Raw genomic sequence first — 12,897 nt, 5'->3', positions numbered from 1 at the left:
GTGAGCGGCTGAGTGGTTTTTGCCACCTTATTGGGCTTGAATGGTTATGTGTCAATACTTCAATACTTATGTGTCAAGTTGCCTATCTTTGCGAGTATCCTTGTTAAAACTCTTAAAGTGACAGCAGCCTAATAAACCTGCTGCCATCTGTAATTGATGTAAATCCAACAACAATATATAGAAAATCTCTCACTGCTTTTGACAAACTCACTTTTGTAACTTTAATAAGAATTTTTTTTAAATTGTATTTACACAGTGAAGACTATAACTTGTTTTACGACTTCTGAATGTACTTTATTTATTTATTTATTTATTTAAGTAATTGCCTTATCAGTAAATAATCTTGTTAAATAATCTCAAGTTCATTAACTTTCTTGTGGTTTTGTGTGTCTAGTCCCTCCCAGTATTTCAGATGGCAGAGATGTTGGCGTGACCCTGGGTCAGAGAGGTGTCCTGCTTTGTGAGGCAGATGCTGTACCCGAGGCAGATTTTGAGTGGTACAGAGATGACAGGAGGTATGGCATATCACTTCAGGATATTCTGCTTCATCTGTTCCTTTCTTTAGGATAAAACCTTAACCTAGAAGTTTATGGAATCATAGATGGTTACAATAACAAAACTGAATTTCAATCCCACTAAATGTCTTGAACTACTACTGCATGTACTAACATTTAAATGAGTCTTTACATTGTACTTATATTTAAAAAAAAAAATACCTGCATGTAATTACATCTGAAATTCATTTCTGTAGTCGCATCTATAATTATATAAACAATATACAATTATTGTAATGTTAACCCTTTCCTTACACTTTTTTTCAATACAATAAGTACATTGTACCCAAAAATTGTTTGATGAACATTTACATTTATTCATTTAGCTGACGCTTTTATCCAAAGCGACTTACAATTGTTATATGTCAGAGGTCGCACGCCTCTGGAGCAACTAGGGGTTAAGTGTCTTGCTCAGGGACTCATTGGTGTCTCACAGTGGATTCGAACCCGGGTCTCTCACACCAAAGGCATGTGTCTTATCCACTGCGCCATCACCAACGTGTGAGTGGCTTTAACTACTATGTAAGTACATAGTAGTTAAAGACACCTAATATAAATTGTGACCCAGTTTTTTTTACTACAACTGATATGTACAGTAACAGCTAGTTACTAGAGTTTATTGTATTTCCTGTACACTATGTCTATCAGATTTATAATACTGATAGTGACACTAAGAGGTGAAGGACAAATGTATTTCAGTAGCTGTACATGTCTGACTAGATGTGCTGTCATAAATTCACTGTTTTCAACGGAAAATACTTCACATTTGAGTGCCTTTGGCTGGATATGTCTCAGTTGGTTCTCTCAAACTGTCTTTGATGTCAAGTGAAGAATAAGTTGTCACAATGTTGTATCATAATTAAATGTGCATAAGAGAGCGTGTGCATGTCCCTCTGCATGCCGCTGCCAGTAATTCAATCCTGCAGTTTTGCCTCCTTTGAATGTATCCAGGCCCGCCGCAATCTGCGTCCGAAAACGTTGATGTTGTCATAAATGTAACCTCCAGCTTCAAAGGAGGCTCTGATGTAGTGTAAACAAGGCCGAGCTGATTCAAGTCTCCACATTTGCTGACTGTTTCCCAGGATCTTCAATGGCTTTGATGGCATTGAGATTGAGGATGACGGACCACTTTCAAAGTTGACTTTCTTCAACGTGTCCGAGGCAGACTATGGGAATTACTCCTGCGTCGCTATCAACAAACTTGGGAGCGCTAACACAAGCATCGTCCTATACGGTAAGTATAGGTTGTTGATGTTTTTAATCAAGTTTTAAAACGGTTTAGAGCCTCTTCTCAATTATTTGATTAGTTTAATGTACAAACAGTGGTTCAAATGATGGTTCATTTTTTGCTTAAACTTTCATTCAAAAAAAGCTAAACGAAAGCAGAACTTCCAGCTGATAACGTTCCTGTAAACACTATGAATTTCCACTTGGTAGTTTCTGAACCGTGCAACTAGAGTTGTCAAAGGTCGGTGCTGAAATTTAAAAAATGTGATGATACCAGCATTTTCCTCTAGCATTTTGAGCGCTGTTGAGCGAATTCTTAAACACCTCTGATTGGCCATTGTGTTGACGCGCTCATTGATCATTGTAGTCAATAACACACATTTATGGTCACAGACATATACAATGGCCAATCAGAGACATATATGTTGAGCATGTGAACATAATGACCAATCAGAGGTGTCTAAGAATCTGTTCAAAAACGCACAAAAAGCTAGAGGAAAATGCTGGTATTGTCATATTTTAAAATTTCAGTACCAACCTGGTACCGAAAACGGTACTTTTTGACAACTCTATGTGCGACTATTAATCTTTGAGATTTCCATCTGAAGATTCTCCTTCATTTGCTTTTGATACATGTTTTTATGTTTTTGTTGATGTAGAAATAATTGAACCCACTAGTTCAACACTATTGCAAGGTTAGTAGTGTGCATGGGAATGTGGCGTCCTGATCACCTCCTAAAGCTTGTTACAGTGCGTTTAATACGCAAAGAAGATGCAAACATGGTTGTTTTCACATCAACCGCAATGTGACGAAGCCAAGTTGTTGATATGGCACTCAAGTTTATAGGCGAGGTTGACAAATTTTCCCTGATTTGAACAGGGTAATATAATTGTGGTGCCTTGTCTGACAGAATGTGAATGTCAGATTTTAAATTGGCCACTAGCTATTCCTATTAAGGGGTTATTAGCTTAAAATCCCATTTTGTAATGTCAATAATATATTCAGAACATTGAGTGACAGTCTCAATTGCCGCTCTGGGATTGGCGGGGTACTGACATGCCTCATTCTGCTTTCAGTCACTGTGGGTTGATGAATGAGTCTCTGTTTTCTGTAGCCTAAACATGTTTCTCTTTCTCTTCTTTCACTTTCTTTCCTGTCTCACCTTTCTCCACCATGGCATGACTTCATTATGTCAATGCATGCTCTCATCCGCCGTTTGTAAGTACATGTTTGCATCATATGATGTCTTTTGATGTTTGTGGAATTGTGAGTGCTTCATTATATGAGGAATGTACTTAAAGGAAAATTGTCATCATTTACTTGCACTCATACTTTGTTCCACAGAGCAGGAAAAGATAATTAAATGCCGTTTTCTAGCCCATGCAATTACAATGGGCAGGGACTGGAGCTTTCAAGCTTCAAAAAGGATACAAAATACCATGAAAATAACATAAAGGTGATGTAGTCCAAGACTTCTGAAGTCAAACCGTAGTTTGAGAGCATTAGTGATGCCCAAATCATAAAAGAATCATTCTTTTGAGTTTGATTTTCAGTGGAATCGATCCACAAAATCAGCCTGAATATTTAAATTGGACTGATTCGGTCCAAGATGAACTCACTGACACAATGGTCTAGTTGCAGCGGTTAACAGCTCAACGGAGGTGAATATTATCAGTTCAGCTTCAGTCTGTTTCTCACGCAGATCTATCGTTTGATTTCATTGCACATGCACCATGATACTTTTATGGTACTTTTATGGTACTTTTGCATTCTTTTTGAAACCTGAAAGCTTCAGTCCATGTTCATTATAGTAGCATGGAAAAGAACGACCAGTGTATTATCACAGAAGAAAGAAAGTCATATAGGTTTGGAATTACATGAGGGTGAAATGATGACAGAATCTTTATTTTTAGGGTGAACTATTCCTTTAAATGTACATTTGCCCCTTACAAAAAGTGTTAAGGTCTTACCTGGACATAATAACCATGTTAATACACAATGGTTTATGGCACATAAATCATACAGTACCATAGTATATAACAACTCAATATACTGCCACAGTAGGAGAAATCGGGGTGAAGTTATTTATTTTATTATTTGTCTGTCGGTATAAAAACTATGAATGTGTCAACAGTAATACTACCATTTATACACTTAAGTTGAGAATTATCAAATTGATTTTCAGACAAGAAGTCATGTTAAAATTGCAGTTATAACTACACACATTGAAATTAACCATTAAATCTAAATGTGCCATTGATTTAATACTTAATATAGTTTTAGAATAGTTTGCATATTGTATGTTGGATAATATGATTAAAGAAACAGTCAAAGTGAGAGCTACATTATTTGAGATTTTTTTATTATTATTAAAATATACTTCTTATCTGCCAATTCAAGAACAACCTTCAACCAGACAAAAATAATGTTCATTACAAATTTTAAAGATTAAAAGATTTGAAACCTTTAAATTCAGTCAGACAGGTTTTCATAAGAAGGTTTACTTGATTGCATAGTTGGGATAATATGAAAATGAGCAAAATAATAGCATGTATTAACTTGCAGTCTGTCAATAAAATAATTCTAAAAAAATATACACTCCTTTAAAACCTCAACATGTATATATTTTTGTCAAACTATTGCTCATTTCTGTGGCATTGAGAGTCTTTACTGAGCATACTGAATAAATATCACTCTAAATTGTTTATGATTGAAGACATCTAGTGTTATATTTGCCTCTGGTCTTTCCTACTTTTTTTGTAAGGGGTCATTCCTCGCCTGCATTATGTTGTTGATGGTTGTTACTGATTTGTCCTTGTATTGTCCTTTATTCTTTCTTCCCTGCCAAGAATAGAAATCTTGTCCTGGCCAACTTTTCTCCACTGTCTGACCTAAAAAAAAGCGTGGGATTGGTAACCATGTCCTCTCCGGAGAGTCATTAATTGCATTGAATTTGATTGTGAGAACCTCACATTAGTATAATTACACTTGTGCAGGATTTACTCTAAGCTGTGGCTGCAGGATAATTGGATAGCTGTCCCTAAAGAAAGTACCATACTCCCCAAAATCCAGGGGAAATTAGACTTCAGTCTAAACGGCCCATCAAAGAGAAGGATTTAATAGACAGCCATACTAATGCCATGACACAACGATTGTTTTGTTGGGACTGAATATTGGTGCTCTCTGATCTTTCACACCAAACATGAAACAAAAAAGGGAAAGAAATCAAATATCTACAGCACTCCTAGAGAGACATGGTGATGTTTTAAAAAAAAAGATGGGAGGAAAAATTATGGCTTTTGCAGCATTGACATACCTGTAGCATTAACAGCTTTTGCATTCCCCAAGGAACTTTGTATTCACTCGCAAAACTTTTGAGTTCTTTGCGAGCGAATGCAAAAGCATTGAAATATAACTTTTCCTCTCATCTAATCTCATATTTTTTTCCCATTAGCATGTCCATTTAAGGGTTTCTGTAAATATCTGTTTCCACCAAGAGTGTAATATATATATATATTTTTCAATAAATTTAACTAATTACACTTTACATCTGTTTGTGTATATTTATATATTTGGGGTTGCATGACTACTTTTTTTTTTTATTGACTTGTTGGCCACAACTAGTCTGTTGTGTTGTGCATTATGTAAATGACTCTCCACATGCAATCACCAGTAAACAAGTCCAAATCTATCCTGGTTAACACCATATCTATACCGTAGAAACAAAATAGATTGATTTTATTTTAATAAGTCAAGTTGTCTACACTGTGTTATGTGCAATCTCTTTGCTGTGTAGACATTCAATAACAAGAATATATCCCATGGTGCTGAGATGATGTGTGGAGTATTACCATGGTAGACAATACTTGAAACATTATTTTTTGTGCATAATTTGCACATGATGTTACAGTCTTGGACTGCCAATTTTTTTCAGTGGTCTTGGTTCCGGAAGTGTTCATCCCAGTCATTCTCTTGACTAACTACTGGGAATGCTCTGACTATATGTTTAATACAATTTCTTTGCATGAAACATTGACATCTGCAAAAACCTGAGCCATTCACCTAAATATCAGTCTCTCGTAGACAACCAAGGAGGTCTGGGAAGCTCTTGTTTTTTAAGGTTTGTTACAAGATGTTCACACATTGGCATTAAAAAAGTGATAAATACATGAAAATTCTTACATGTATGTAATAGTTTTAAGTATAAAATTCTATTTACTTTTTTAATAAATCATTTTTTGAGTGTAGTCATTAAGTCATTCACAATGCTTCATGGAAGTGGGTGGTTATTAATGAGATCTTTTGCCATGGATCTCATTTCCATGGTAACCATACTTTCCTATGGTTAGATCCAAGGAGGATTGTGAGTAATATAGTTCTTCATTGGGAAATTGACTATCAAGCATGATTTTTATTAATATTATTATTATGTTTTTAAATGAAGCTGAATCACACTGAAGTGTTGCCTTCACTGATACATATTTCATCACTTAACAACCATGGAGTTATTGGTAGGTCTGGCTTGAAAGGTTTAAATGGAAAAAAAGGAGAAAATGAATGGATTTTTTTTTTACCTGTGGAACTTGACTGTTGCACTCTATTGAACAAATCTGGCACCCCCGCCCAGATCTGTGGGCCCTACATGTATGGCCCCTCAATGGGTACACAGGGACCTCCCAGAAGGAGTCCAAAATACCATGATTGAAGCTAGTGTACCATCTACCAGACACCTCTATGCCCTCAAGTGGTCAGCGTTCACAAGCTGGTGTGCAGCACGAAACGTAGGCCCACACACATGTGAAGTACCTCTAGTACTTTCCTTTCTTCGGGAGCTGCTGGACGCGGGCGGGACCCCCTCCACGCTCAAAGTATATGTGGCGGCCATAGTGGCTTTTCACGCCCCTGTGGTCATTTTTTTCCTCAAGGGGACCAGGAGGCTCAACCCGACCCAGCCCCCCTCTGTCCCCTTCTGGGACCTATCTATGGGTCCTCAGGGCCCTTAGGGGACCCCCGTTTGAGCTGCTCCAGACGGCTGACCTAAAACCGCTTTCACTCAAAACTGCACTCCTGCTAGCGCTGGCGTCGGTCAAAAGAGTAAGCGACCTGCAAGTGTTTTCCATAAGCGATGCATGCCTTGAGTTTGGGCCTGGCGACTCCAGAGTCGTGCTCAGACCGAGGCACGGCTATGTTCCTAAGGTGCTCTCCACAACGTTCAGAGCCCAGGTGATATCGCTATCAGCTCTCCCCCTGTCGGAAGATGATAATAAATTGAATCTGGTCTACCCTGTCAGGGCTCTCAGAATCTATCTGGAGCGCTCCGCCACATTCAGACAGTCGGAACAGCTCTTTGTGTGTTTCTGTGGCCGCACTAAAGGTCTGCCGTCACATAACAGAGACTTTCTAGATGGATAGTCGACGCTATCTCTCTACCCTACACCTCCATTGGCCTTCAATGCCCCATAGGTGTTAGAGCTCATTCCACTAGAGGCACGGCCTCCTCATGGGCTTGGTCCAGTGGTGTACTAATCGAAGACATCTGTGCGGCGGCAGGCTAGTCCTCACCATCCACAGTTGTGAGATTCAATAACCTAGAGGTCCCTGCTCTGCAGGCACGGGTACTTTCTATATAAGGCCTCAGCCCTGAGGGACCCGAGCCTCTGAAACATTATACCTCAATAAAGGGCCCGACCTTTTGTCCGGTCCTGGGGGGTATTGTGACTTTCAAATTTTACTGTTGACCTCGGGCCACTTAGCCCCACGTAATGTTTCAGGACAAAGTTGCTAGTTAATAGCACAGCTTTTTAAAATGGGTTCCCACTGCGTATAGCTATGCAATACGAAGTGAACGTTCTTGAAAGGGAATGTACTCAGTTACTAACGTAACCTCGGTTCCCTGAGAGTAGGGAACGAGTATTGCGTAGCCTGCCGTGCAATTATGCTTGGCACAGTGCTGTCGCTTCACTCGATTTAACCTGATTCTATAGCGAAATGGTCTGCTTATATAGGCATATATAATGGTCACGGCCATTCTGGCGGGTTCTGACGCGCCCTGGGCGCGAAGCGACCCGATTGGTTTGCGTCTCAGCAGCCTCGCCATAGGTTCGTGCCGTTGCTTCAGCACAGACAATGAGCGAACTAGAAGCTCTGCTTTGTGCTCGCTGTGCACCTGCATTGCGTTTTAAAATAATGGCTTCAATATTCTCAAGAAAAGGAGGTTTCCCACTGCGTATAGCTACGCAATACTCGTTCCCTACTCACAGGGAATCGAGGTTATGTTAGTAACCGAGTATGTTAAACTGCACCTTCAGTGATTAGTTTGTTTATAAGCAACCGCAAGTACGGCTGACCTCAGTGGTTGACTGGTCAATAAAGGGTAATAATGCTGTGAGCGCAGGGAGACAAGATGTGCTGGTTTGAAATGAGGAGAACAGATGCTCCTACTATACAAATATAACCACTAAAGACCCTCGCTTAGATGTTAATCTGCCAATCTGGAGAGCTTTCGTCCCAGTTAGATGACCCGGCACCACAGCAGAACCATGCCAGATTACTCTAGTTTGACTTGATGAATATTTTTAGGCAAAAACATCTCATTTGGACTAAAATAATTCCCTAATAGCACCAATGGAAATTATTTACTTAATCATTTTGAGTTCATATTGTATGTTCTGTATTCCTATTAAGTGTTTTGTTATGTAATCTTTCTTTTAGTGGTGACGGCTTCTGTTTTAGAAATGACTTCATCTGATTTAGAGCACACAGCCTTTGAAAACAATGATTTGTTGGAAGGTTTGTGATACACAAGCTACTAAATACAGTACTGGACTACTAATCACTACAAACTCATCAACAAAGAGGAGTTGCTATAATATACTAACATAGATTTTAACAAGTATTGCTTGACTAGAAAATAACGGTTTAGTGCAGTAAACCTAGAAAATGCTGACAGCTGACACCTTTCGAAAATAAGAAAAGATAATATTGAGGAAGTAAGATAGAATCAGAAGTGCAGATGCGTAGGTGAGAGTTCAGCGACGTTACAGACGGTCTCAAGAATAAAAGCGAGGCAGTTTACAGCACAGTTGGAGACCGGAGCTGTTTTTCCTGACACGTGTGACTCTTTTCAATGCTTTAGGACCCGGAGCAGTTCAGGATGGAAGCAGCGGCACGTCAACGGTCTTCACACCCACCTGTCTACTTCTCATCGTACTTCTACATCTCTTGCTCAAGTTTTGATGCCGAAGATGTTTTCAGTGGAGAAAAATCACTGTTTGTGTGACATCGCTCTCATCCTGCAGTCACAAATTGTGCATGGGTTACCAAAAATGCCTGGAAATGTGCATGGGGTACCCAAGTACTTCCTTTTAATTAAGTAATCATTCATTTCTTTTGTTTATTATAGAGTTTATTAATGTAACTTCTCTTACATTGCTAATCATCACACTGTTTTGCCCCTGCAATACAGTTTTGTATTCCGTAAAAGCAAATGACAGAGAGGCATGTCTAATTTTAAATATTACATTTTATTTATTTTTGTGACTGTCATTTTAATTTAACTCTGTAAATCCTTAAGCATTCATATAGAATACAGTGTGATAGGGGAATAATTCAAGTCAAAGGCATGCGATAAGAAAGGGCATATGTCTCTCTTTTTTTATTTTGAATTGTCACTATATTTTTACTATACAGCAAAATCAAAATAAGCAGCAAAAAAGACACAAACACACGTTTTTGCTCTGTAATAATCACATCATGTTTCGTTTTGAGTACTTCTAATCTGCATTTTAGCATTTAAAACTCACAACCGAAAACAATGCGATATATACCAGTATGTTTTGTTTTATGTTTTGATGACCAGAATGGAACAGTTGGACTATGCAGGAATCAAAAGCTCTATAATTATTTTTTGTTTACACCACAAAGGAATAAATCAGATGTTGGAGTCATGTATATGGGATGACAATGTATGAATCAAGGTTGAAAAATGTTACACTTGGAGCTTTGTGTAACTCAAGTTATTGGATCCATTATGAAAGCCCAAAGAGCAATCCGCTAATACCTGTCGATTTTTAGGTTTAATGTTGTTTTTCCAGACAAACTTGACATCAAATGTTATTTTTATTACAATGGCAGTTTTTCAAATGGCTTTTTATTGAATTTTGTCCAGATTTTGAGTTGTACAAACCAAACCGGGCGCTTAAATGCTCTTTATTTAAACACGTCTCGTAATCGTTCCTGCTAACTTTGTGTGTATATGCATATATCTAACTTGTACAAAGGGAAAATTTGTTTTTACTAAAATTGTGAACCTGTTTAATACAATGCAACGTTTTCTATTTTTTGTTATTCCCTTTTTCAGAAGCTGCATAATTTATTTCTCAAAGGGTATTATAGTAGATACAAGTTCATTGTGAAATCTGATGTCTAAATATTGTGCTTTTGGAAAAAGCAGATGAGACTCATTTGTCCGTCATCATTTCATCATGAGCAGATGTCCTTTTACCATCCATATTCTGGGACTCGAGATTTGATTTGAATAGTTTCTGAAACTTACCATCGCAGTGTTGGTTGATTGAATAAGATTTTCTTCCAATGTTGTTGGAATGTTTGATAGGATTTATACCTAATGTTTCCATTTTATCTCCAATTTGGTTAAAGGAATAGTTCAGCCAAAGATGAAAATTGTCATCATTAATTCACCCAACAAAAAAAAAATTTGACAATGGAATTCTGATATTGACCAATCATAAGTAACTATTTCTTATTCTGCCACTAACAACTTAAATTTTTTCTGCAAACTAAGCTATTATTTATCCTCAGATGACTTGAAATGTGGTGCACAATTCGTACGCACCATTTTTAGGATTTTGTTTCTTTTCATTTTTGGAGCTCAAAAGCATCTGTCCTCATTCACTTTCGTTGACTAGACATTATTCTGCGATTTCTGAAAATTATGCAGGTTTGGAATGAGTAAAGGATGACAGTTAACATTTTTGGATGAATTATCCCTTTAAATATATTTTTAAAACCACATATCAGATGCAAATCAGTGGATTTTAAGCACAAGGTGTATGTTAATGAAAGGGAATGTCATGAATGCGCAAAGTTTAATGGGTGACAGTGTGACTTCTTGCCCTAAAGGTATATTATTCAATATTATGATTTCAATTTTCATTGTATCTTTTTTTTTAAGAGATAGAGAACACAACCAAACTAAGGACAGTCAACATATTTCATATATAGACAGATTAGTGAGACTAACCTGACAACAGTCAGAAATCCACACTTTTACAGCACTATTAAAATTTGAAACCACAAAAAGAAGCACCTCCTGATAAATAATGTCTGATTTCCTCTGGGGAAGACAGCGTTTGGATCACGGCTGATCAAAGAGAGGGTGATCAATCAATGCACCGTATTAACAGAAACATAGGGCTTGTCTGTGCATGGCTGTAATGCAATTCATATGTCCAACTTGGTGCAAAGAATTTCTTTTTTTTTTTTTGGTTCAACCATTAAAACAACCAGCCTGGAGAAGTTCACTTTATGGTTCCCTAGAGAGGAACAAATTAAGTATTTTAACTCCTTGTACTGTAAAGAAATTGTTTCGTCATATGTTTTTCCTTTAATGGCGATGGTGTGTTCATATTTAAGACTTACAATAATAAAATGTTGTATCTAAATAGAATTGGTCTGCAGTCTTATTGTGATTCTTAAATAATCTCTCTCTCTCTCTTTTGCTCACTCTCTCTCTCTCTCTCTCTCTCTCTCTCTCTCTCTCTCTCTCTCTATATATATATATATATATATATATATATATATACACACACTTACCTAAAGGTTTATTAGGAAAACCTGTTCAATTTCTCATTAATGCAATTATCTAATCAACCAATCACATGGCAGTTGCTTCAATGCATTTAGGGGTGTGGTAATGGTCAAGACAATCTCCTGAACTCCAAACTGAATGTCAGAATGGGAAAGAAAGGAGATTTAAGCAATTTTGAGCGTGGCATGGTTGTTGGTGCCAGACGGGCCGGTCTGAGTATTTCACAATCTCCTCAGTTACTGGGATTTTCACGCACAACCATTTCTAGGGTTTACAAAGAATGGTGTGAAAAGGGAAAAACATCCAGTATGCGGCTGTCCTGTGGGAGAAAATGCCTTGTTGATGCTAGAGGTCAGAGGAGAATGGGCCGACTGATTCAAGCTGATTTGAAGAGCAACTCTGACTGAAATAACCACTCATTACAACCGAGGTATGCAGCAAAGCATTTGTGAAGCCACAACACGCACAACCTTGAGGCAGATGGGCTACAATAGGAGAAGACCCCACCGGTTATCACTCATCTCCACTACAAATAGGAAAAAGAGGCTACAATTTGCAAGAGCTCACCAAAATTGGACAGTTGAAGACTGGAAAAATGTTACCTGGTCTGATGAGTCTCGATTTCTGTTGAGACATTCAGATGGTAGAGCCAGAATTTGGCATAAACAGAATGAGAACATGGATCCATCATACCTTGATACCACTGTGCAGGCTGGTGGTGGTGGTGTAATGGTGTGGAGGATGTTTTCTTGGCACACTTTAGGCCCCTTAGTGCCAATTGGGCATCGTTTAAATGCCACGGCCTACCTGAGCATTGTGTCTGACCATGTCCATCCCTTTATGGCCACCGTGTACCCATCCTCTGATGGCTACTTCAAGCAGGATAATGCACCATGTCACAAAGCTCGAATCATTTCAAATTGGTTTCTTGAACATGACAATGAGTTCACTGTACTAAAACTGCAACTGCAAGATGCTATCCTATCAATATGGGCCAACATTTCTAAAGAATGCTTTCAGCACCTTGTTGAATCAATGCCACGTAGTTCTGAAGGCGAAAGGGGGTCAAACACAATAGTATGGTGTTCCTAATGACCCTTTAAGTGAGTGTATATATATATATATATATATATATACAAACACACAGACACATATATATCATCTCTCTATATTTAAGAGGATATATTTAAGAAAACCTTTTATTTTCTTACATATTTGAAGGCCTATACACTACCATTAAAAAATTTGGGGTCAATGTTTTTTTGTTTAAAAGAAAAAAACTTATA

General features: G+C 37.9%; 1 protein-coding gene across 15 annotated transcripts in view; it reads left to right on the top strand.

Annotated features, from left to right (window-relative positions):
* ntm (neurotrimin) overlaps positions 1 to 11,465 on the top strand; it is a 388,864-nt gene extending 377,399 nt beyond the window's left edge. For 2 of the 15 annotated variants that reach the window (XM_077242406.1, XM_077242405.1), the window contains 5 exons: positions 395 to 515; positions 1,637 to 1,788; positions 2,441 to 2,476; positions 8,494 to 8,571; positions 8,918 to 11,465. In XM_077242406.1, the coding sequence (XP_077098521.1) occupies positions 395 to 515; positions 1,637 to 1,788; positions 2,441 to 2,476; positions 8,494 to 8,571; positions 8,918 to 9,018 (488 nt within the window). In that variant the 3' untranslated portion in view covers positions 9,019 to 11,465. Of the gene's footprint in view, positions 1 to 394; positions 516 to 1,636; positions 1,789 to 2,440; positions 2,477 to 5,865; positions 5,903 to 8,493; positions 8,572 to 8,917 lie in introns of all 15 variants that reach the window. The other 13 variants (XM_077242408.1, XM_077242407.1, XM_077242414.1 and 10 more) reach the window with 7 other exon arrangements.
* The last annotated feature ends 1,432 nt before the right edge of the window (positions 11,466 to 12,897 follow it).

This window comes from Siphateles boraxobius, unplaced genomic scaffold (genome assembly GCF_051911475.1).
Source record: "Siphateles boraxobius isolate OS27281-9 unplaced genomic scaffold, OSU_SipBor_1 25, whole genome shotgun sequence".
NCBI lineage: Eukaryota > Metazoa > Chordata > Actinopteri > Cypriniformes > Leuciscidae > Siphateles > Siphateles boraxobius.
Note: the sequence above shows the minus strand (reverse complement) of the source record. Positions and strands in the feature narration are given on the sequence as shown.